The sequence below is a fragment of the Nanorana parkeri genome, unplaced genomic scaffold (assembly GCF_000935625.1).
Source record: "Nanorana parkeri isolate BGI_ZX_2015 unplaced genomic scaffold, ASM93562v1 scaffold868, whole genome shotgun sequence".
Lineage (NCBI taxonomy): Eukaryota > Metazoa > Chordata > Amphibia > Anura > Dicroglossidae > Nanorana > Nanorana parkeri.
In genome coordinates this window covers 447,106-470,001 of record NW_017307136.1, presented here as the reverse complement: position 1 = coordinate 470,001, position 22,896 = coordinate 447,106, and the positions used below count along the sequence as shown (strand labels likewise).

Sequence of the window (22,896 nt, the reverse complement as noted above, 5' to 3'; positions counted from 1 at the left end):
AATATAATACAACTTAACTAGCCGGGGTCATCAAATGACTTCTGATGTGGCTTTGTTGTAAGTGGTCAAGTTGTCAATGGTCTGGAGTGCAGATTAAGGAATACACATCCGTGAGGCTAGGATAATGTCCTATATTGATGTATAGCTACACTCTCATACATCTCAAACTCTCAAATTTCATACCACTTCGTTATATACCAAAGATGTTACTTGGTGCAAAAAGCCAATAAGGCACATTAGACCTGGTAGGAGAAAGACACATCAGATCATTCATGACATCTAAGAAATTGTAATTTAATTTTGTAAATAATCCATTGGATTTCAGATTGTGAAACCTTGCCATATGGAAATAATGATCTACCCAGGCTAGTTGTCATTAAGGGTGTTTCTGCTGGGCATAATAAAATGCTCCAGCACACCAACAGCATACTCCCAGACCTTTAGATTGGGTGTGATTAGTTCTGCAACACCCTCTCTAGGGACAAGAAAATATGCACAGGTGGCTGTGAGCTCTCATTTTACCATCTGAACTACTAAAGAATAATGTGGGTCACTTTAAGAGGGCCAGTGACTCCTGCAACATCAGCTTGGACTTTATTTTTAGTTGATCTGAACTCTATACTTTCAAAAACTGTGGAACCAGCATGCGATAATCTTCCAAAGAAATTTAACTTTATTCAACATGCACTGAGTGGGGTTGGTGTTAGTTCACAACTAGCTATGAGTAAGGCAGAAATGTGCCAACGGTTGTGCTCTGTACAGATGCATGTGGAATAAAGTCGAATTTCTTTGGAAGATTATTGTGTGCTGTTTCCACAGCATATGAGCCTATTACTCCGGAAGAGAGTCATCCGTGCACCGAATGAGGATTGCGGGGACGCATGAAAGGGATAGAGTTTGCAATCCCACTGAAAAAAGTTTTACTCATTTTTCCCATACTTATGATTCATTTGCCATGTTGTGTTCCCTTTTTGTCTCGTAGTCTGTGGAACCCCTAGTTGATGATGATGACATACATCCCATGGTTATACCAGATCATGCCCCGATCTCTATAACCCTTAGAGACACATCATCCAAAGGAGACACCTTTGTTTGGCGGTTTCTCTCTTTCTTAGTCAAGGACAGTGCTTTTCAAGCTATGTTGCTGGGAGCATGACTAGAATTTTAGACTAATAACAGAGGTCATTCCACTTCATCCAATTTGTATTGGGAGACAGAAAAAGCTTTTCTGAGAGGTAAGATCATTTCTTTTGTAGCTGCCAGGAAGAAATGTATAAGTTCTCTGTTCTTAGAAGCTAGCTCTTCTTTCAGAGTCGCTCAGCGTAAACTCTCCACTGATCCTTCTACACAGCATAAGGATGAATGGATAGCTGCTACACAAAATTTGACCACTTGGCTACTCAACAAAACATACATCATTATAATCATACAGCCCATAAACTTCATATGTTTAGTAACAAGGCAGGTAAACCATTAGTTAATCTCATCAAAGGAAGACATTAAAAACCCCACTTTTAGCTCTCAAACGCTGAACTGGTGAATTAAGCTATTACCCTAAACAAATCAATGCAGAATTTGCACATTTCTATCAATGTCTCTACTCTGCAACATCCACAGACTCTGAGACAGTTCAATCCTTTCTGTACCCACTGACCCTCTCAACTGCCCCATTGACCCTTTACAATGACTTAACGAAGATATCACAGAAGCGGAAATTGTAAGAGCTATATCCTACTCCTCTCATGGTAAAGCCCCAGGTCCGGACAGCTATACTGCAGAATTTTATAAATTGCTATGTCCACAAATCATGTCTACCCTTCACACACTCTATGCTCATGTATAGCAAGGAGAAGACTATCTCCCCACAGGCTCAGAAGCTTACATAAAGGTTTTACCCAACAAAAGACAAAGACCCTTCCTCCCCCAGTTCCTACAGACCAATATTTCTCATCATAGATGCCAAGCTACTGTCCAAAATTATTGCTGACAGATTAGCGATACTTCTGCCTCATCTTATTTCACCAGCACAAGCCGGGTTTGTGAAGCACCATTCAGCGGTTTCTAATATTCAAAAAGTTCTGACTGTTTTGCAGCCTAGGCATGCCAAGCTTAATCCTTCCATGGACATAGCAATAATTTGCTTGACCCACAAAAAACCCTTTGACAACATACAAATTCCATGGCTTTTTCAAGTGCTGAGCAACATAGAGTTTGTTGGCCCTATAATAAATTTTCTCATGCAATTATTTGCAGCTTCATCTACACAAATCTGCACTCTTAGCTTCCTTTCCTCTCCCTTTCCTCTCTTGAAAGGCACCCATCAAGAATGCCCACTGTCCGCTCTACTTTATAACCTGACCATTGAACCTCTGTCACTTTATTTACAGAACACTCAGGTGAAAAGCCTCACTTCTCTCTGATATCCCTAAAATGTGTTCTATTTTTCAATTAAAGGAGAACTATGAGGTGAGTGCTTTTCACTCACCTCATAGTTCTAGCCGACCTGTGACAATGAGACTGTCACGGGTCGGCTCAGTAGATTGGGAGTAGAGCGAACACATACCGGCGTTCGCTAGCCTCTCGATCCTGTCACGTCTCTCTGCCGTGACAGGGGAGGGGGGAATCCACGCCGATCCGCCAGCGCTGACTGGCGGAATGGACGGGGAAGGGGGTGGGTACAGCTGGCTCTGCCTCTAGATAGGCAGAGCCAGCTGTCAATCACGCAGCTTATGAACAGTTGTGCATGAGTTTTAGACCATAATGAACATCCCATAAGGCTGGAAGTGCTACACGTACAAGCTCTTCCCATGTGATAGCACATTCACTCACTACAAGTTGCATATTTTTGCATACCAGATGCTCACAATAGTAATGATAGCTAAAAGCGATAAATATTAATCTTATGCACAGTACAGTTAATTGCTTTTGAGAAACATGTAGTATCAGATAATTAACTCATCTGTGTCTGTCAATTCTACAAATATATTGTGCTGCTATTCGGTCATATGCCTTAGTATGTGCATATCAAGTACATATGACACATGTTAATTGACAGTGTTTATTTCTTACAGTCTGCACTGGACTCTATTCTCAGTAAAACCGCTGTGCCACTTTAGCAGCAAATAAGATATGAATAGCAGATGGTACAAAGTATTGAGCAGCTACTCTACTTTACACAAGGGGACTCATGTATGAAGTGTCAACGTGGACAGATTTTGAGTCAGACATATCATGAAGTCCCTAAGATGGTATTAAGAATATTGTATATGAGAAGCCGAAAAAGGAAGTACAAGCTGTGTGGTAAAACAATAAAGGAAGAAAAAAGGAAAACTAATAATAGTGATATGAGAGGCTTTTGAATATGTAAATGAAGAGACCCCTTGCTCCTTGCCCACTGCCATCAGTTATTAGAAGTTATATTTTCTCATTCATATTCATGTGATGAAAAATTACAATGTCCTGTACATAATTTCTAAATATATGATGCAATCAGGTAACTGGCAATTTTAGAAGGAAGGCAGTAATAGCAACCTATATATTTATTTTGTGACAAGCTTTATTTTAAGCTTCTTTAACATTTCACACCTTTTTATCTTTCTTTATCATATAGTTTTGTACACCAGCAATTGTGATGGCTTTTAACTCGGAAATGCTGGAAAATGCATTTTTTTCACTCAGTAAAAAAAAGCTGCCTCTTGCTCTCCCACTCCAGGGCTCCATGCTGGCAGAGCTGAGTAACAGCCACACCTCTCAGCACAAGTGTCCTCAAACTGGTTATTATTGTAGAAGGGGTGTGTCTTACAGCTCTATCAGTCTATCTGACTATCTATTTCTTTACTTCTAATGGTTTTTAAGATTTATGATACTACAATACTACATTTGAATAGAACAGGTAAAATATCAATGATGAGGAGTACAGTGCAGTAATCCAACAGGTTTTATCTTCAGGTTTTTAACCGTTTGGTGCAGTCAAAATGATCCGCAAAGGGGCTGATATATGACAAGTTTGCTATAGGTAAAATATCTTGTTGCCCATTCCAGCCAACCAGCTTTCCGTTGTCATCTCTAAAAAATGTTTTAGTAAATGTAACATGGCTGGTTATTATCTGCAACAGGAAACCTAAATGCTACCACACTTTCCATGTATCAGCCACTACATGTTGGGTGTTTCTGATCATTTATATTGGTGTACAAAGATTGTTCTTGATTTGTTTTGTAGGCTACATAAAAGAAACATCATCAGCAGCTCTAAATCTTATCATGAGCAATAGAAAAATAACACGTCATAACCAATCAGTTTCTCCTTCAATAACTAATTTATTTATCTCATTGAAGGTAGGTATAATTTAATGACTTAGCTCCTAAATTATCCCTGCGGAGGGAGTCTCTGTGGACTCTACTGCAATGCAATCCAAGAACATTCATTAAAGTAGTTTTAATGCAATCTACGGATATTAATTAGCATTGCTTTACACTATGGCATGAGAAATATGTAAATAAACCTAATAGAAAGGGCCTCGCTAGGGAATGCTCTGATTTATTTATAGATTTTTAAGCTGCATCTTGGCAATTTTAGAATAAAAGGACATAAAAGTGTTGGCTTTTTTATATGTTCTCTTTAGCCCTGTAAGCATGAACAATGTGTTTCTACCGGTACTTGTTTGGGGTCCCTAACTTGGAATTATTGCTCAACATCAGCTATTATAGTGGAAGCACCCAAGAATATAATTAGTTTTAGAACTTGGGGTTTGAAATATATTTTAAAGAATTATACAAGGTGGAGTTATATTATTTTAACATGCAAATGATTTGCATAGTAATAAATTAATGGGAGATTCTAAATTCCAAGTCGTTTTCAAGCTAAACAATACATCACTTACAAAAGTATAACTTTTAAAAAGGATACTAATGATAATAAGAGGATAATACAGCGTATTTCATTTTCACACACTTTCCCCACTCTACATATTTGTTCAGCTATGTCAGGGTCAAAGACCTTCAAGCGCCAGATGCTGCAACATGGCATTTGGACAGAATGATATCTCTGCAGGGCCTAGCGCTTGATGAAAGAGCTAGATTTAATTTCCCCTTCTGTCCTATATACAAAACAGAAAATGAGAGGTAATTCCCCTCTTAGATAATTGTCACTGGACCAGGAGTCTCCGTTGGAAAATTTCCCCACACCTCCTGTACCAGTGACAATCATACAATGTTGTTATTCCCTTCCCTTTCTGTACCCATAACAATGGTCATTAGGACAAATATGTTTCCAGCATGTGCTTGCACAGTCATATGTTTGTTTTAGCCCCAGTTTTTTAACTTATATTTCATTGTGACCATAGAACCCTGATATTTCAGAACAGAACTAACATTTAGTTGTTTAAACAATGAAATACTGTATTTGAAAATAACTGTAAAAATCAGTCATATAAATCTTGGTAAATTAGAGGCTGACACTACTGGGCAGTCAATGCAAACAATAGCATATATAGCCTATAGTTTACAAAGTGAACTATCCTTCAGTGCTTGGCAAGTGGTAATATATATTTAGGTAGCATAGTGTAAGGTAAATGAGTAGCCGTAATCCTTCTGAGCACCAGCAGGCAAACTAAAAGAAAATTGTATGGCACCCCCTCTAGCCACTTACATTTACCTTCCCCATGCCTCCCCACTGCTCACTTATTGCTTCAGAGCTGCTGTAAAATATCCTGGGTATAGAGGGACATGTTATAATTTTCTTGTGCACATGGTTTACAGAAAGCAACATCCATCTCTAGTTAATTCAACTGCTGAAAGGATATGGTAATGTGAGAGAATATATAATCATGCACATGATGCATATATAATGCTGCTTCACAGTTTAGACAAAAATGGTTAGCTAATGCATTTACATTCCTGCATTCATCAACGCAAGCAACATAACATAGAGCTAATTTACACCACATTACCTTGCAATTCATTGCAGGGCTTTGCACAACACACCTGCTGGGTGTGTACACACTACAAAGGTGTTTCGATTCCTCCCATAGATCATGCTGGGAGGGAACACACTACAGAGGTGTATACACATTCATGGTGTGTTTATAAGGTTAGTAAATCAACCCCTTAAAGTCAGAATTCTAAGATTAAAAGCCATAATGCTATAATCAAAAGTCAATGTTCCGAAATTAAAAATCAGAATGATGTGATGGAAAGTCAGATTTCTAAGATTGAAAAGTAAAAATTCTGAATTTTTAATTTAAAACTCACAAAATTCTAACTTGTAATTTCAGAATTCTGACTTTAATTGTAGAACTATGACTTTGAGACTCACAATTTTGACTTTTAATCTCAGAATTCTGACTTTCAGTCTCAGAATTCTGATTGTGAAACATTATAGGGTCTAATCACTAAGCTGCCGGAGGCAGCCGAGTAACTAACCGACCCGGAGCGAAGTGAGCCAAACGCTTTTCGGCTATTCACTTCAGGCTTGTACGGCTGATTCCAGCCGTATATCGGCTGAGATCAGCCATACATCGGGTGGCTTCGGGTCGGCCGAACATGCTCAGCAGAAGGAGTTTGACTTAGCCAATCCAACATCTGGATCGGCTAAGCCGAACCTCCGACAGGCTACTCGCTGCTGTTCGGTCTATTCTCATAAATGTCAAACAGCAGTGAGTGAATAGCCGAATGCCCTAGAGCGGCATTCTACTCGGTTATTTTGCTCGGTACCTCTGTGGTACCGAGCAGAATAGAAAAACAGTTAAAAAAAGTAGAAAAAATAAAATAGAAACCGATTGGGCGGAGCTAGCAGTGTCAGCTAGCTCCGCCCAACTGTTTTCTATTGGCAGGGCGGTTCTGCTGCCCTCAGAATAAAAAAAAAAGAAAGAAAAACACCATAGGAATGCATAGCCAGATTCCTATTGCTTATCTAATAGCTGGAGACTCCCGGAGCGTCCGGGAGAGTTGGGCTATCTGGAGATCAGCGTCCCTGGTTACATGGTAACCAGGGACGCTGATCTGTCTGCAAGTGGCCGGATCCAGCCGTGAGATGAAGGCTGGCAATGCCCAGCAATCAGTAGCAGGCTGTTGGCCGGCCAGTTTCGTCTTTCACCTCGGCTCAGTCGAGCCGAAGCTGTACGACTTCGGCAGCTGTACGGGCTATAGTGGATAGCCCGTACAGCAGCCCTTTGGTTCTACTGAACCGAAGGGGTCCTGGGGCTGAAGCTAGCAGAAGGATCAGCCGAAGCTACGGCTTGATCCTTCGGCAGCTTAGTGAATAGACCCATATATATTTATATTCTATATTTTTAGAAGTTTTTTTTCAAGTCAAATTAACTGTATTCTATATATTTATCCTATCTGCATTGTTAGCAACTTTTTATTTTCACCCACCTGTTTTTCTCCACTCGGTCGTCTGTAACTTAAAAGTAGTTCCACAGCTCCCACCACTTCCTTCCTTATTGCATACAACAGAGCATCTCCCACATATACAGTGTGGCTGAGCAAAAGCTCCATGATTTCCAAGTTCTCGTTCTCTATGGCTATGAGAAGAGCACTGCGGCCAAGTGGATCCATGCAGTTGATGTTGATATTGTAGTAGATTTCGGCTTCCTCCAGAGCATGCTTGACGCTGGCATAATCTCCCTTCTCCACAGCAATGAGGTAGGCCTTTTCTTCCAGTGACAACTCCGCCTCTGCCCGCACAATCTGCAGAGGAATCCGATCTCTGTAGGGTGAGTAATTCACCTTTTTGTAGTACAGCTGGGCCATTGTTCATAATGACATTATAACCTGTAGGGGAAAGTGTAGAAGAAACTCATCACTAAGAAGCCAAATTAAAAGAATACATTTATAGACATGCTTCTCAGTTAAATCATGTAACACCTTAACAACCTTTGCAATGTCTGAGTACAAAATGTAATTAGACTTCGCTATAAAACACATGATTAAAAACAACTTTCTGACGCATTCCTACATACTTATGTCCTCTCCAAATATCCTCAAATATCTAATTTCCTTTATACAGCAATTATTACTTGTTATCTTATCCACTTTACAGTTGCCTTCCTATTCTGTCCATATGGCTGAAAAACAAAAAAAGGAGACTAAATTAACTTTTTGGAAAATTTAAAGTGGATAAGATAACAAGGAATAAGTGCTGTATATGGGGAATTAGATATTTTAGCTTATTTATAAAGGACATAAGCATATAGAAATGTATCAAAAAGTTATTTTTAATGGTGTGTTATATATTGAATTCTAAATACATGTTTTATGTTTGTATATATTTGAAGTGTTGTTGGATACCTCAAAAGTCTGTCTTTCTTCTATGGTATGACTACACGTAGTACATGTCCTATAGTTTGAGAAACACTGATGTATAGTACAGAGCAGGGTTTGGAAAAAAGGTCTCTGATAGCATATCAGATAGCAGTAAATATCCTGCTGTAGATCACTCTAATGATAAAACAGATGATGCCTTCATGGCTCTAATACTGGGAAACCATATAATACTAACCATTTTAAATACATATAATGCTTAGCACATTTCTACATTAAAGCTAAACTTCAAGCAGATATATAAAAACACTAATAATGTAGTTTTGTATTAATCTAAAATGGTTAAATGTATTTTTAAGTCTAGTGGAAGTAACTCAGCTTCTATATATAAGCTTCTTGTAATTCCCTTTACAGAAGAACTTAAACTGGGAGGTGCAGGTCAGCACTAGGAGCCAATCAGTTGTGTTGCATGTACACTTGCTGATAACAAACATGCAAACAGAAGGAGAGAGCAGAGGGTGAACTGCCACTTCCCTTTTACTGTCTTAGAACGGACAAGTGGGTAGGGAGTATACCCACCTTTTTTGCTTAACTGCAGCAGAGAGAAGGCTGGTGCTGTCTAATACTCAAAACTGAAGAGAGAAATTTGTAAGGTAAAACAGCTCCCGTTAATGTATTTTAATCGTGTTTATAGTTGTTTGCTTGGAGTTCAGATTTAATTGATATTAGCTCTGCTCGTGTTCACACTAAGTTAGAGGAATATAGGACAGCAATGACAAGTTTAGGTCACTTATCTTAACATTTTAAAAGATGACTTCCACCATGAATATAAACACAGACCATGCACTTGGTGAATAATTTGCTGTTTTCTGTTCTAGAAATATTATCTCATTTTTCTGCAGTCAGTCAGATAGTCTCTTGTCTACATTGACCTATGGACACAATTTAGTCTAGGGCTGTGTATGTTGCTTACAGGGGAAATGATAGACAAATCCTCTTGGGATACTCCTGGCTGTCCGCCAGCTCAGTAAATAAGCATTGCCATCTGCAATAAACATGAATGCCAGCCCTGCCTATAACTGGGGAATTGTGCCATTATGACACACTGGCCTGTAATCCTTTCCTCACTACTGCAAGACAGTATAAAATTCTCCTTTATAAGTAAAACATTTTACCTCTGTAATTGTGATTATTTTTAGATAAAGCGGGCTTATCTTTAAGCTATAGTATAAGGAAAGCAAAGCATGCCTCTAAGGTTTCCTTCAGGACTATACATCTTCGCAAGCATTTTATAACTTAGGTAAAAGGCATTTCATTTCCTATCTTCTTTAATGACACTGATTACAGTTAAAGCACATCTCCAACTGAAATTGTGTTTGTTTTTTTTTAGCTTTGCACAAAGTGATAGAGTTACAACCTCTCTCCTGTTGTATTGCTTTTTCTATAGCCACCGGGGACATTAGCCCCCTCTTTCTGTCTTACCAGTATGGTAGAAAATGAGCATAACCTCTCCAACAGTGTCACAGGTAGCCGTTTCCGTGTACTCTTACAGTACAGTAATAGTCATCCACCAAGGATGCAACCTGTTCCATCATACCTAAACAGTGTTGTTTTTCTGAACAAAAGTCTATATGTATCCTTTATGTTATCTTTACCATACATGTAGTATCCCTTACCTATTTTCAAAGGAGTTGCTTCCTTTCCCAGCTAGAAGCATTTCATCTACAGTTTGAAATTTTGGGGTTGATTTACTAAAGGCAAATAGGCTGTTCACTTTGCAAGGGAACTTTCCCCTAGCTTAGTGAATGTGATAACAATTCACAGCCTATTTGCCTTTAGTAATTTTCATCAATAATATTGCAGGGAGCTTGGAAATTAAAGGGGGTGAAGGACAATGCTGAACTGCACATGCACCATGGCACATCTCAGTAATATGACTAATGCCTAATATACGTTATCGGTGACGGTTAAGGTTGAAATATTGATTGTATAAACATAAAATCATGCAACACTTTTTTGGTAAAATTGTTTCTCATACACATATATCTGTTTAAATATATTTCAGGTACCATTGAACGTCCCTATAAGCATTATTAAATGGTTAGTTTAACCTGGGATGGTGGTTCCCTTTCTTTATATGGTGTTTCTGCTGTAATATTATATATACGGAATAATTTGATCATTCTATTTGCTGAAACAAACACAGATGAGAGTGTACCACAACTAAGAAAATTGAACTGCACTCAAGGGGCCTGCATGGATCAGCAGCATTTAAGTGTATACCCAACACTTTTATTTCAATTTAGGATAGGGTAGGGAAGAGCAAAAACCCCATCAGAATATTTTTTTTGTCTGTATCTTGTTGCGGAAATTTCCTTTCACTTCCTGTTGTGGAGCAGAATTGAATTTTCCAACATTTTCTGTTCCAATTACAATAGTCAACAGATCAAATAGAGATTATGATTAAGCCTGTTCCTGGGTGAAATGCGTTAGAGGGTGTGGAATGCAGGGACTGTGTGGCATGGCCGGATCTGAATAAAGCTGGTTTTAAGTGGTGATTCTTCAGTGTGCAGCAATTAATTTGTTACAAAGGTTTGAAGCAGAGCGAGGATGCGCTCTCTGGCCAGCACCTAATCTGTGTCTCTCTGCTCTGCAGCTGCTGGACAGTGTTTCCTCTGTTTTCATTTATTAAGTTATCTAAGAAACAGACTTTGTGGATTTGTTAATTAAACACTCTACTCCCCGATGGTTTGAAAGAGAATTTCAAGGCTTTCTAATTTTGTAAATTTTTACCTTAAGTTACCTAGTTGCACCTAGTGTCAATATATACATTTCCCTATTATCAACATGCCCATTTCCATAATATAATAATCGACACATTCAATAATTATTACCTTCTTTTCTTGTTTGCTGAGTTCTGATACATACACTACCATTGATTTTGGTTACAATCCAAACCACCCTAGGGATTGACATTCAAACTAGTTGTAAGGCACCAAGCATCTCTGTGCAGGCGCATGGCCCTGTTTTCCAGGTAACTGGAAAACGTGCACTAGTGCGCACACGCGCAACGAACTTACGCACGAAAACGTGCACATGTAAGGCGAACAGGAAGTGACGCTTCTCCTGCTAATGGATTGGCCTATATAAACCAGCCTGCTTTCTGTGTTTGACGCGGATCTGACCATTCTTGACTGCTGCCTGCCTCCTGACTATGCCCTGTTTATTGGTCTTCCTTCTGCCTCTTGTTTTGGTACTTCGCTGCTCGGCTTGCTTTGACCCTTGGCTTCCTTTGGATCTCGCTTCTGTCTTCTGTTTCGGTACCCTGCTGCATGCCCGGTTTGACCTCAGCTTTGCCTGACGTGCCTCCATTCCAGATCCTGGACTTTCTACTTGGCACAGTGTCTACTACATCCTTGGCACTCGTGCAGCTCCCTGTCACTCCTCCTCTGTTCCCATCCTCAAGGTTGAGGGACATGAGCTACAAAGGAAGCCTCTTCAACAATCAGTCTCCACTTAGGTACGTGACACTAGTGTTGGGCTCGATGTTCAAGTCGACCAAGAGTTCAAACAGCTCACTCCACCTTACCTGACACCAGCCTTCGACTCGAACATCACTAGTTCGTGTGTTCAGCGAACACACGGTCAGGTGCAACACTTTGCCCAATCACGGCACAGTGCACTGAAGAGCCATGATCTGGCAAAGTCATGATGGCTGTCATGTGCCGTACAACTGTAAACAGTTGGGCGGAGCTAGCTAGCTGTCACCGCTAGCTCCACCCAATTGTTTATATTTTTCCAACATCTGTCAGAATGCCATTCTGCGACGGAAGTTCGTCGCGAGCGGACGGGTCGACGGACATCCGGTTTTTAAAAATGATTTCTATTTTTTGTAAAATTTTGTTGAGTCGTCGTCGTCGTGGACAACACTGGACATTGTGATTGACCCTGGATTACGTCGGTGGATCAATTTTTAAAAAAAATAAAAGACTTGTCAAAAACATGTCTTTTGTTTGTTTGTTTTTTATTAAAGGATTTTTTTCAAAAGTCTGTTGTTTTCATTTACAATTTCAAGTACTACTTACTCATTCACAAGGGACTGGGGAACATCTGGGTGCCCCTTTATTAAAGGGATATCCCGATGTGAATAAGCTTCCCTGCCCGCACCCCCACAACCAACGGCCCAGGGCTTGTGAGGAAGAGGCCCTTGTCCCCATCGGCATGGGGACAAGGTGCTTTTCCAGGGGCGACCCTGGAAAAGCACCCTCCCAGTGCTGAGGGCAAGGGGGTTGGGTTCCTCCTTAAAATTCCTACCGAACCTTAAGGGCCTAGTATGACTTTGAGGGGAAACCCCACGTCCTTTTTTTGTTTTTTTTACATAAGTTCCATCCTAAAATTCTTACCAGACCTTAAGGGTCTGGTATGACGTTTGGGGGAAACCACATGCTTTTTTTTTTTTAAATGAGGTCCCTCCTAACATTCCTACCAGACCTAAAGGGTTTGGTATTGTTTGGGAGGGGGAACTGCACGGTTCTTTTTTTTCTTTATAAATGTCATGAATTTTTCATTTTTATTGTTTCACTTTAAACACTGTTAAAATCACTGCTCCTTTAAAAACTGTATTTTTTAAAAGTGTTTTTTTGTTTTGATATGTGTCCCCAGTGCAATACCCAGATCTACATACCCTTTTTATGGCCAATAACTTGCATATAAGTCTTCAAAAAGGGAACAATTGATTTTTCAAGTTCAGGTCCCATAGACTTGCATTAAGTTACAGGGCGGGGGGCAGCTGATTACAGTCTGACACCCTAATGTCAGACTGATTTTCCTGTTGAGAGCCTAATAAATCCTTCATAAAAAATGATGAAAGCCTGCAATGTGAGTCATGAAAATATACACATGTATACATCATCACTGCACCTCTTAATTACCGCAATTAATGCTAATAACTTAAAGAGGTGGAAATGGACTTTAAAGTGTCCATCTAATGTAGTTTGGAGCAATATCATCACTTAAATTTCATCTGGCTAGTCTGAGCTAGTCTTTGCGCTGGTACTCTACAGTTTTTTTTTTCAGTAATCTTATTTTTAATGATTTTTATTATAATTTTTCATTCATTTTAAGGTCTATTATTTCTCTAATATGATTATTGAATGCAGAATATGAATGTCTTGTTCTTCCTATATAGTACATAAATGTGTCCATTTAAAATTAAGAGTGTCTTATTTTTTTATTATTAATTTAATACTATTGTTTTATTATTTATTATGTATATTAGTTCAGATATTATATGTAGGTGCATTGCTTTCTTGTTATTTTTAATATTTATTGCAATGCATACAGTTTTTAGGTCCACTGACCTTTTATGACCTAGTTGTAGTTTTTTTTTTTTATAGATTCTATAGAGCATAGATACCCCCGTTAGTATTTTGAGCACTTTCATTTGTGTTTTATATCACCTTAGGGTCACTGATAGGCCCCCAAAGATGCCATTTCTGTTATTTTCTCCTAATCCTATTTCAATAGGTTTATCTTTTAATCAAAATGTTTTTGTTTGTACCTGCCATTATATACATTGTTTTTTGCTTTTTTGTAGCCCTGGTGAAGGAAGACGGTTTTTGGAACCAAAACACATTGGCTGTATTTCTATTCTGATTGTCCTCAAACATTTGATTAAAGGCTTTTGGATTCATATCACCTGATTTGGCACCCTCATTACCTAACCATAAGTTTATACTGCTGTTTGTGCCCCCATTGGGGAGATTTACTACTCTATTTGTATTGATGACCACTATCACTGAGAAGGAAAGTGAGGGGAAATCCAAAACGTTAGAGTTGTCCCCAGAACAAAATGGGTTAATCTTCCTATGGGGGCACCTGTTCCAGTGACAGTTGTCTTACAGGGAAATTCCCCTCACTTTGGGGAATTTTCTCTAACTTTCCTACCTGTTGTGCCTCTGAAACAGGAACTAAAAAGAAATGTCACCAATGGTACACATTCAGCAAATAATAAACTAGCAGGGTTTTTAACCCTTCCCTACTATCTAAAACAAAAAAACGTTTGGCTACACATACACTTTGATGCCACTATGATCATATATGAAAAATGCTATGAAAATATTAGAAGCTATTAGATTGAAAAATCATTCATCTTTAATACATGTTTGGCCTATAGCTAGTTGGTTGGAAAATACTCTGTATACCCCAAGAGTTTTGGGGAAATCAAAGAATAAAAAAACTGCTTTTGTACTTTCTTTCCTCCAATGCCTTGTAAAATAATCAAAACCACAATAAAAAGGATGTATTCTGAGTCTCCAGTGTTCCTGGCTTTCACAGACTAAAATCAGTAAACTATCAATTCTATCCAGGAAATGCTGAATCCTGACTTAAGTCAGAAAGACAAAACTAAAAATAGCAGCCATCTAAAATGCACAAGCAATCCTTTTATTTAAGAAGTACAGACATTCACACAACCATTTATGAATCTCTGCACTTCAAAAATAAAAGCTAAGCATCTCACCTACTCTTACTTTTGCCTCCACAGTACCTCTTACAATACTGGAATTTCTTTGGTATTGTCATCTCTGTTGGATTTTAGGTATTCCTTGATATGTTCCAGCTATAACTTTTGATATCTTCAATCACTATGAATTTCAAAAGTTAGAAAGTCCACTCTAAACTATGTTTTACATAAACCATTACATACAGATAAATTAAACGTGTTACACGGAACCTTAGTGGGACTGTAGTGGCATGGGCTCAGAGAGAAAGAGGTGCTCTAATCCAGAAAACATGCAGTGAATTCTGCAAGTTCTGACTGTTTGGGTTTTGCAGGTTCAGGCTTAGTTTAAAAAAAAAAAAAACATGAGAATGCTAGTATCTACAGGGGCTTAGGAAGATGAATGCCAGGCTAAATAATTTAACCAGTTTGCAAGGATGTGCAAAATCTAAGTAATCTAGAATATAAAACAAGGCACACTAGCAAGAAATGAAATCCTTTATGTTTTAGAATGTATTAAATTACATCAGATTAATAAAACGGGTAAAATAAGTCTAAGTGGTATTGCAGTGTGACTGAGGGTTTTTTGTTTTTTTTAGCAGCAGAAGGAAAGCTGAAGGTTGTCTTCCTCCAAATTGCTGCATTCTGACATCCAACTATAAACACTCAATCCCATTTGTATCTTGCCAGCTGTTCTTTCCTTTTCTTATTTATGAGACTCTAGTGTTGGCCTTGATGTGCTTCCAAAGCTAATTAAAGATACAAGGTATGCTGGCAGACCACACTGTTACCTAAGTGTACAGCACTGGCCATTAGCCCACTTGGAACTTAGTTTTCTACGATCAACAAGTAGACTCAGTGATGAGCTTACATGGTGATGAGCTTACATGGTAATTTTGCAAAGCCAAACACAGCATTGGATAGCAGCCTGATGTATTCGTCCTTTCTCTTATGCTTGGCAGTATCTAGACAGCAAGATGATAATCAATGTTTCTAGTGACACTGTTAGTGTTGCTTATAAATACATTGTTTGGCACAGGAGCAACTTACTCCACAGATCTACTATAATGGATGATGGATAGGATTGTAATACATTAACAGAAGAGACTCACATGTAGTCCTGGGGGACCTTGGCTGAAGCAATACAAGTCACACTGGTCATTTAGTGCTACTTGTTCTAAATGAGAGAATTTTGTTAGTGATCCCATGAGGCCTGTATTCTCTGAAGGTTATATATTTCATGATAAGGTGCCTATTAAAGGAGAACTATGAGATGAGTGATTTCCACTCACCTCATAGTTCTAGCCGACCTGTGACAATGAAACTGTCACAGGTCGGCTCAGTAGATCCGGAGGTGAGCGAACACATACCAGGTTCGCTCACCTTCCTATCCTGTCACGGCTCTCTGCCGTGACAGGGGGAGGGCTGGATTCCCCTCTCCCCGCTCCGATCTGCCAGCGCTGACTGGCGGAACGGACGGGGGAGGGGGCGGGTACAGCTGGCTCTGCCTCTAGATAGGCAGAGCCAGCTGTCACTCACGCAGCTGGGCGGATCCCGTCATCTACGTCGGGATCCGCTCCGGCTGCGGCGTCTCAGTATACCGCGAGCTGTAGCTCGCGGTATACTGAGCTTAGGGTAACGGGAGGACGCTAGTTTGTGTCCTCCCGTTACCCTAAGGAGAACTATGGGGAAAAACACTGACCCCATAGTTCTCCTTTAATGAAAGAAGAATAACAGTGACAATTCCAAATTACAAAAGTTTAGCTACATTAAGAAAAATGTTTAGCTAATTGCAGTTTAACCGACCCCAGTAAATCATCAACACCTTTTAGAGTTTCAAATCTTGCAAGTATTTTAGGTAATTTTTAATAATTTACCAGTAACGACATAAGGAAGCAATCCAAGTAACAAATGCCTAATGGAACACACTACAAATGTGTATACATGGTCATGGTGTGTTTATAAGGTTAGTAAATCAACCACACAGATTCATTGTTTACCTGACAATGATCTGCCCAAAACAGCTTAATGAAAAATAAGAGCAGTAACACTACTCTTACATGAATAAGAGCAGTAACACTACTCTACTGTAACATTATCAATTTAATGGATAAGTGTTTCATCCTTGTAAATGTACAATAAAAATGTAAAATAAAAAAAATGCTTTAGAAAGTTTTTCATATACTACTGTATGGCAGTATTTATATTACCATAAAACATTTTACATTACGTACATTACGTAGATATATGAAGTGGAAAACAGTCAAAATTCACGATGTAGAACAAAGTAAATTTGAGACTGATATGGAATATCTAAGACAATATGACAACCTTTCTCAACCTATCTACCCTTGGGGAAACCTTAATAACGTGTTAAAATCTCAAGAACCCTGAAATTATTTTCTAAACTAATTAATTCACGGTACACTTCATATCTGACAGACAGAATCAATAAAACCACAACTTTGTGTTGTGGTAACACGAGGTTTGCATTGGTGCTTAGTGGTAACAGTAACTTTGTAATGGATCTCTGTACAAAACTCTAACTTGCATCGGTGGTCAGCATAGTCAAGGGTTAATTAAACAGTAGCTCTGCTTCTGCAAAGTTTTCACAAGAAAGGCTTAGCCATCATCCATTTTTCTTTTCTTTTGAACTGTGGCTATACTATTAGCATGTTTTAGCTGAATGAGATTGCCTCACTGCTATTCTGGACTGATTAATCTTTAAGCCTTTAGGTTAACATTCAAGTTTAAGTTATAAGGGTGATGTGTTTCTGTGAATACCATACTATATGGTCCGAAGGTTAGAGCAGCTTCTTTATATTCCACAATTTACAAACTTACACTCTGGATGTTGCCCGGGCGGCATTATCTTCAGTTAGTTAGAGAAGATTGGCTTTGGCCTCATCCTTATCCACTCTTTTTTGGAATATTTACTAGTTTTAAAAAGCTGCCCCCATTCAAGAGATATTGACACTTTGAAAGCCCCCTTTAAGTTTTCCCTGGTATACCTCCACACTTGTCTTGGGGAACCCTGTGCTGGCCTGAAAATTGGCATTACTATCAATCATATTATTCTATACTTCTACCACCCTTCTCAAAAGTCAGCACTGTAGCTGTGAAACATGTAGATCACCCCCCATATTATTGCCTGCTGTGTAAAACTATTTGGAGATGTTTGTGAATTATGTGAAGATATTTTCTGATTAATTGATGAAAATGTACTGTTAAAACGTAGAGGTTACTGTTTAAAAAGGTTATAAGGTACTATGGATATTTATTATCATTTACTATGGGTTTTTTTACCAGCTCTTTGTATATGTTTAAAATAGTAGATTGCGCATCAGTGACTTTTTTTAGTATGTAGTATAACACATTTATAAAAATGTATTAATTCAAGGAAGGTCTAGGGATAGGGCAAGGCATACAGGAGGCCTGGGGAAGGAACTGTTCCATAGCCCATTAGATCAGCAGGCCAAGCAAACTTACAGAAAAATATGCTCTACCCATCCATAGTTTTTGGTTTTGTGATAATAAGCTGAGTAATGGAGATTGATTGTCTAACTAGGACAAAATGTAACGTATTTGCTTCTAACTAAAAAAAAGAAAAACAGAGAACCATAAAATAAAGGAGAGGTGAAATAAAAGAAGAAAGTGGAAATAATAAGAGTCGTATTGCTTGGGGAGATTAAACAAAATGACTGGATGTGGTTAAAAACCTAAAAACACCCCAGAAACATTGAATTATTTTAATCATCAGTGGAAGCAGCAGCAGCTTTGAGCACATTGTCTATTTAAACTAATTCTGCTGTATTACACTCCCAGTGGAATGTGTAACACAGCAGAAAGAAGTCGTGTATTGGTTATTATGGGTCCTCTTGAAACAAATCACATCTGATTCCTACCTTATCCTTTTATCCTCTCTTTTACCAGACGTTCATAAACCTCTTACAATGCCTCAGACAGGGGAAACTATTTAAAGGGAAATGTGTGTCTTTTCACTACATAACTTGAGTTCTTATTATTTTACTACATTAACAATGATTTACACAATTTTACATCTGTGTATGTAATCATAATTTAAACACTTTGGGCAGAATTTATCAAAACTGGGGCAGACAAAATCTGGAGCAGCTGTACATGGCAACCAATCAGCATCTCTCTTTCATTTTCAAATCTCAACTGAACAAACTGAAGAAAGAAGCTGATTGGTTGCTTTGGGAAACTGCTCCAGACTCTGTCTGCTCCAGTTTTGATAAATTCCCCCGAGTATATTTACATAGTACAGTATTTTATATTGAATTGAAGGTCCATGTTTATTGGATATCTAGGTTTTATGTGCAGTGTGCATCCTTGCTAAATTGCAAGTATAAGAAATCAATTATAAGATAAGGCAATTAAAACAGAGACCAAAAAATGGGTCTAATTTAAAAATGAACTCCAGGCAATCAACTAAATGTCCGTTTTGTGTGCTGACCGGCTCCGTACGCTGCTGCACTCATAATGCATCCCAATGTATCCTTATGTATTTTATGGGCTCCAGTTCTCACGTGCGCAGTCCGTTCAGCTTACGACAGAAAAAATACTGCATGTCACATTTTGGCAGGTCCGGAAACGGAACGGAAACGGAATGGATACGCAAACGCATCAAAAACGCATCAAATACACACTGCGCTGCAGCTAACATACTAACAGCCCCACTCCAGCAAAAAAAAAAAAGTTTTTTTTTTTTTTTTTTCTTGAACGCATAAACTTTTTTTTTGGCTCGGCTGAGCCGCTCGGCCATGATCGGGAGGTGTACGGGCTATTGTGAATAGCCCGTACAGCACCCCTTCGGTTCAACTGAACCGAAGGGGTCCTGGGGCCGATGCTAGCCAAAGGATCGGCCAAAGCTACGGCCAGATCCTTCGGCAGCTTCATGGATAGACCCCATAGTTAAAAAAAAAAAAACATATTTGGAAGCTGTTTACCCTGACAAAGAATTTGCATTTCTATCCACTCAATCCTGAAATATACAGAGCTCAGTGGACAGCACAGCCAGACTGATGATTTGCTTCTCTGCTGTAGTAAGGCAATAAAGCTAGGTCATTGCATTGTTCCCAGTCTGTGGTTGGACAATAAAGAAGCAGTATTAGATTAATGGCGTTATCTCTCTGCTGTCTCCTTACTGCCCCTCTCTTTTCCAGTCCCCTTTGCTGTATAGTCTGACATCAAGTAAAATTTAGGAATTTATATTAATTGCATTCTAATTCTTTGTATTGATTTTCTAAATACATACATAACCGCATTCATTGGTGGTTGAGGTTATCTGTCTGGAGTTCAGCTTTAAAGTGAGCTTGTCTGCAATTTTCAAGGTTTTGAGTGTAAAACTACTGCATCACATAATGCCACCACAAGATGCCTTGGTGCACCTTGATTAGCCAGAATACCCTCCACTGTGTTCCTTTGGGCCTGATTTATCAATCTGGACTAAGCCCTTTCAACTGCAACCCTTGATGGCTATTGAGATGCCTCAGTGCCCAATAAAAGCACTGTCACATGACAGTGAAATGGCAGGGCTTAGTCCTGAAGTTACGTATGTCATGTGCACAGTAACAAGGTTAAATTAGCTTGAGAGAAGCACACAGAGAACATTTTTTTCTGGTTGATATTACATTTAAGAGATATGCTTTAGAGGATTTTAATTTTGAAAGTTTAAATGGCTGAAGGTTTGTTTACACAGCTTATAGGCATGAGATGGCAGTCCCTGACCTGGCTGGAAATGTTCCAGATTGGGCAAAAAATGTACAGTTTGTCTGTGATGGTGGAAACATAGATCGGGTAGGTTCGAAAATCTGTCCTATTCTCTAGGTGGTGGCACTGACAGTCTCTCTTGGTGCAACTGCCTCGAGCTTCTGCACTGACATCAGCTTGTTAAATTAACACACAACATTGTAGATTCATAGAGCATGTGGAGGGCTGCACATACAGCAACCTTCTAATGTGTTTGTTTAGCTTTACACATCCATACCCTTACACAACACAATACTATATAGAGGAACTCAGATTCGAAACAGTTAGCACAGTTATAATAATTTGAGCCTAAATATTTAAACCATGTTTCTCTTTAAAGTGTTCAGTTTTGTAATCCCCTCACCCCTATCCTCCCTATCAATCTTACATACCTCCCAACTTTATAAGGTTTAGCATACCCCCTGCCATGCCTCCGATTACATGGACCATGAATTAATGTGTAAAAATGATTGATTAAAACCACATGTGCTTTGTTTATCACTAATGTTGGATAAAATGTGTAGTTTAGAATAACATTTTGGTTATTTAAATAGCACATTATTTTATAGAGATCTAAACTTCAGCACAAATAGGGATTTGGTGTCAAAAGAGGTAAAGTCCTTCCAAATGAGGGATGGCTGGGATTTATATCCTGGTAGTAACCTGTCCCAGTTCCCTTGAAATATTGACTATGTGACTTTGTCAATGGCCATACAACCAATTGTAAAGATCTTCCTGGGCAGACCTGCAAAAGCACTCTGCACTTTGATTTATTCCCATGGAAAGTTTATGGAGAATTTGTCTGGAGTATCTTAATGGATTGGGTATTGGTGCATATAGGCCTTGGGCTGGGGTGCAGGGTGCAGTGTCCAAAAGTAGAATGACACTTTATTATTGTAATCAATACATTGTTGCAATGCTTGCAGCCTCTTCTGTTAAACGATTGGGCCCCCTTTGTACTCCCCTGATAGATGTCACATCCTTTGAGGCCCCTGCTGGCCAGCACAGGCTGTATTTCCCCCCTAGAAAGTGGTTCAACCTTTTTGAAATCAGGGAAGTCAGCAAGGATAAAATTCATATTTGAGTACAAATATTTCCATCAGGGGGATTTGAAACACACAAACCTACACCCACGGAAGACAGATGGATCAAAGCAGCACATTTTTCAGTGATTTTTCTATTAGAGAGATTTCCTAATCTATTCATTCATTTTATAATCATCTTTAAAGGGAAACTATCTGTCTAGTGTATTGTACCTCAAACACAGTACTGTTATAGAACATTTCAACTCTTCAACAAAACACAGCTTGACACTTATATAGCACTAGTTCTGGCTTTTGGAACATAATACCTGTGCAAATGTCATATGCAATGTCCATTTTAGTCCTGTGTACAGCCATGATATATGTCAGTATATAAGGCAATGGTGTCAGGTTAATGTATGGATTAATTATTTTAATAGCCATTTGGCACCTTGGTAGTCAGAACTTTGCACTGATGAACAAAATGTTTCCAAACTTATAATGACCATATGCAAAGGGCAGGTGAGAGACGAAGCAAAAAATACGTGTTAAGTGGCTACCCTGCTGGGGTGCTCTGAATGTGGGATGCCTGCATTAAGATGGAGCTTTTGATTGTTAGAGCTTGCTACACATTCATTTGATCAAAAAAATACAGAACCAGCTAATTTCTAGTGGCTCACCCTAAAGCCTTATAAACTATATCAACATGCTGAAGATAAAATTGTAACATAGCCCATGACCTCTTTAAATTATTTTTTTTACAAAACATTAAAAAAACACATACAACAGTTCTAAAAGCTGAACCCCACTGAAAATGTTTGCACATGTAGTGGGGTTAAGCATGTTTACTTCACATGCAAATTTTTTACTTTGCAAGACAATTTTTTTTTACCATATTCACTAAGCTTAATGAATATTATTTTTATAGTGCAAATCCCTTGCAAAGTGAACATGCTTTTCTACTTTAGTAAATTAATGTCCCCCAATGTCCCCTTCTCCCGGCATCTATCTCTGTAGCCAAAATATGATCTCCAATAAAAGAAATAAATGCATAAAACTGTACTGCCATCAAACATAAGAATCCTCAGGACCGATATGACTGCATCAGCGAATAAAGGTTATGCAGTTGCAAAAATCTGCACAATTGGCAATGTATAATCCTTACAGTTTGTATGTAAACTTTCATAAAAAGTGAATTCCCTTTTAAGGAAATAATCTCTATGACAGGTGGGCAAATAGATATTTAATATCTTTCCTGTCTGATCTTCGGTAGTGCAGTGTGCTTCTCTAAAGTCCTGTGATACTCTTAATTGAAGAAGTCAGATTATATCTTGATTATTA

The 22,896-nt window shown here is 38.7% G+C and overlaps 1 protein-coding gene across 1 annotated transcript in view; it reads right to left on the bottom strand.

Annotated features, from left to right (window-relative positions):
• The window catches only part of TRPC5 (transient receptor potential cation channel subfamily C member 5), a 215,877-nt gene that overhangs the window by 117,503 nt on the left and 75,478 nt on the right, over positions 1 to 22,896 (bottom strand). The window contains exon 2 of the mRNA XM_018565630.1: positions 7,375 to 7,773. Coding sequence (XP_018421132.1) covers positions 7,375 to 7,752 — 378 coding nt within the window. The 5' untranslated portion in view covers positions 7,753 to 7,773. The remainder of the gene's footprint in view (positions 1 to 7,374; positions 7,774 to 22,896) is intronic.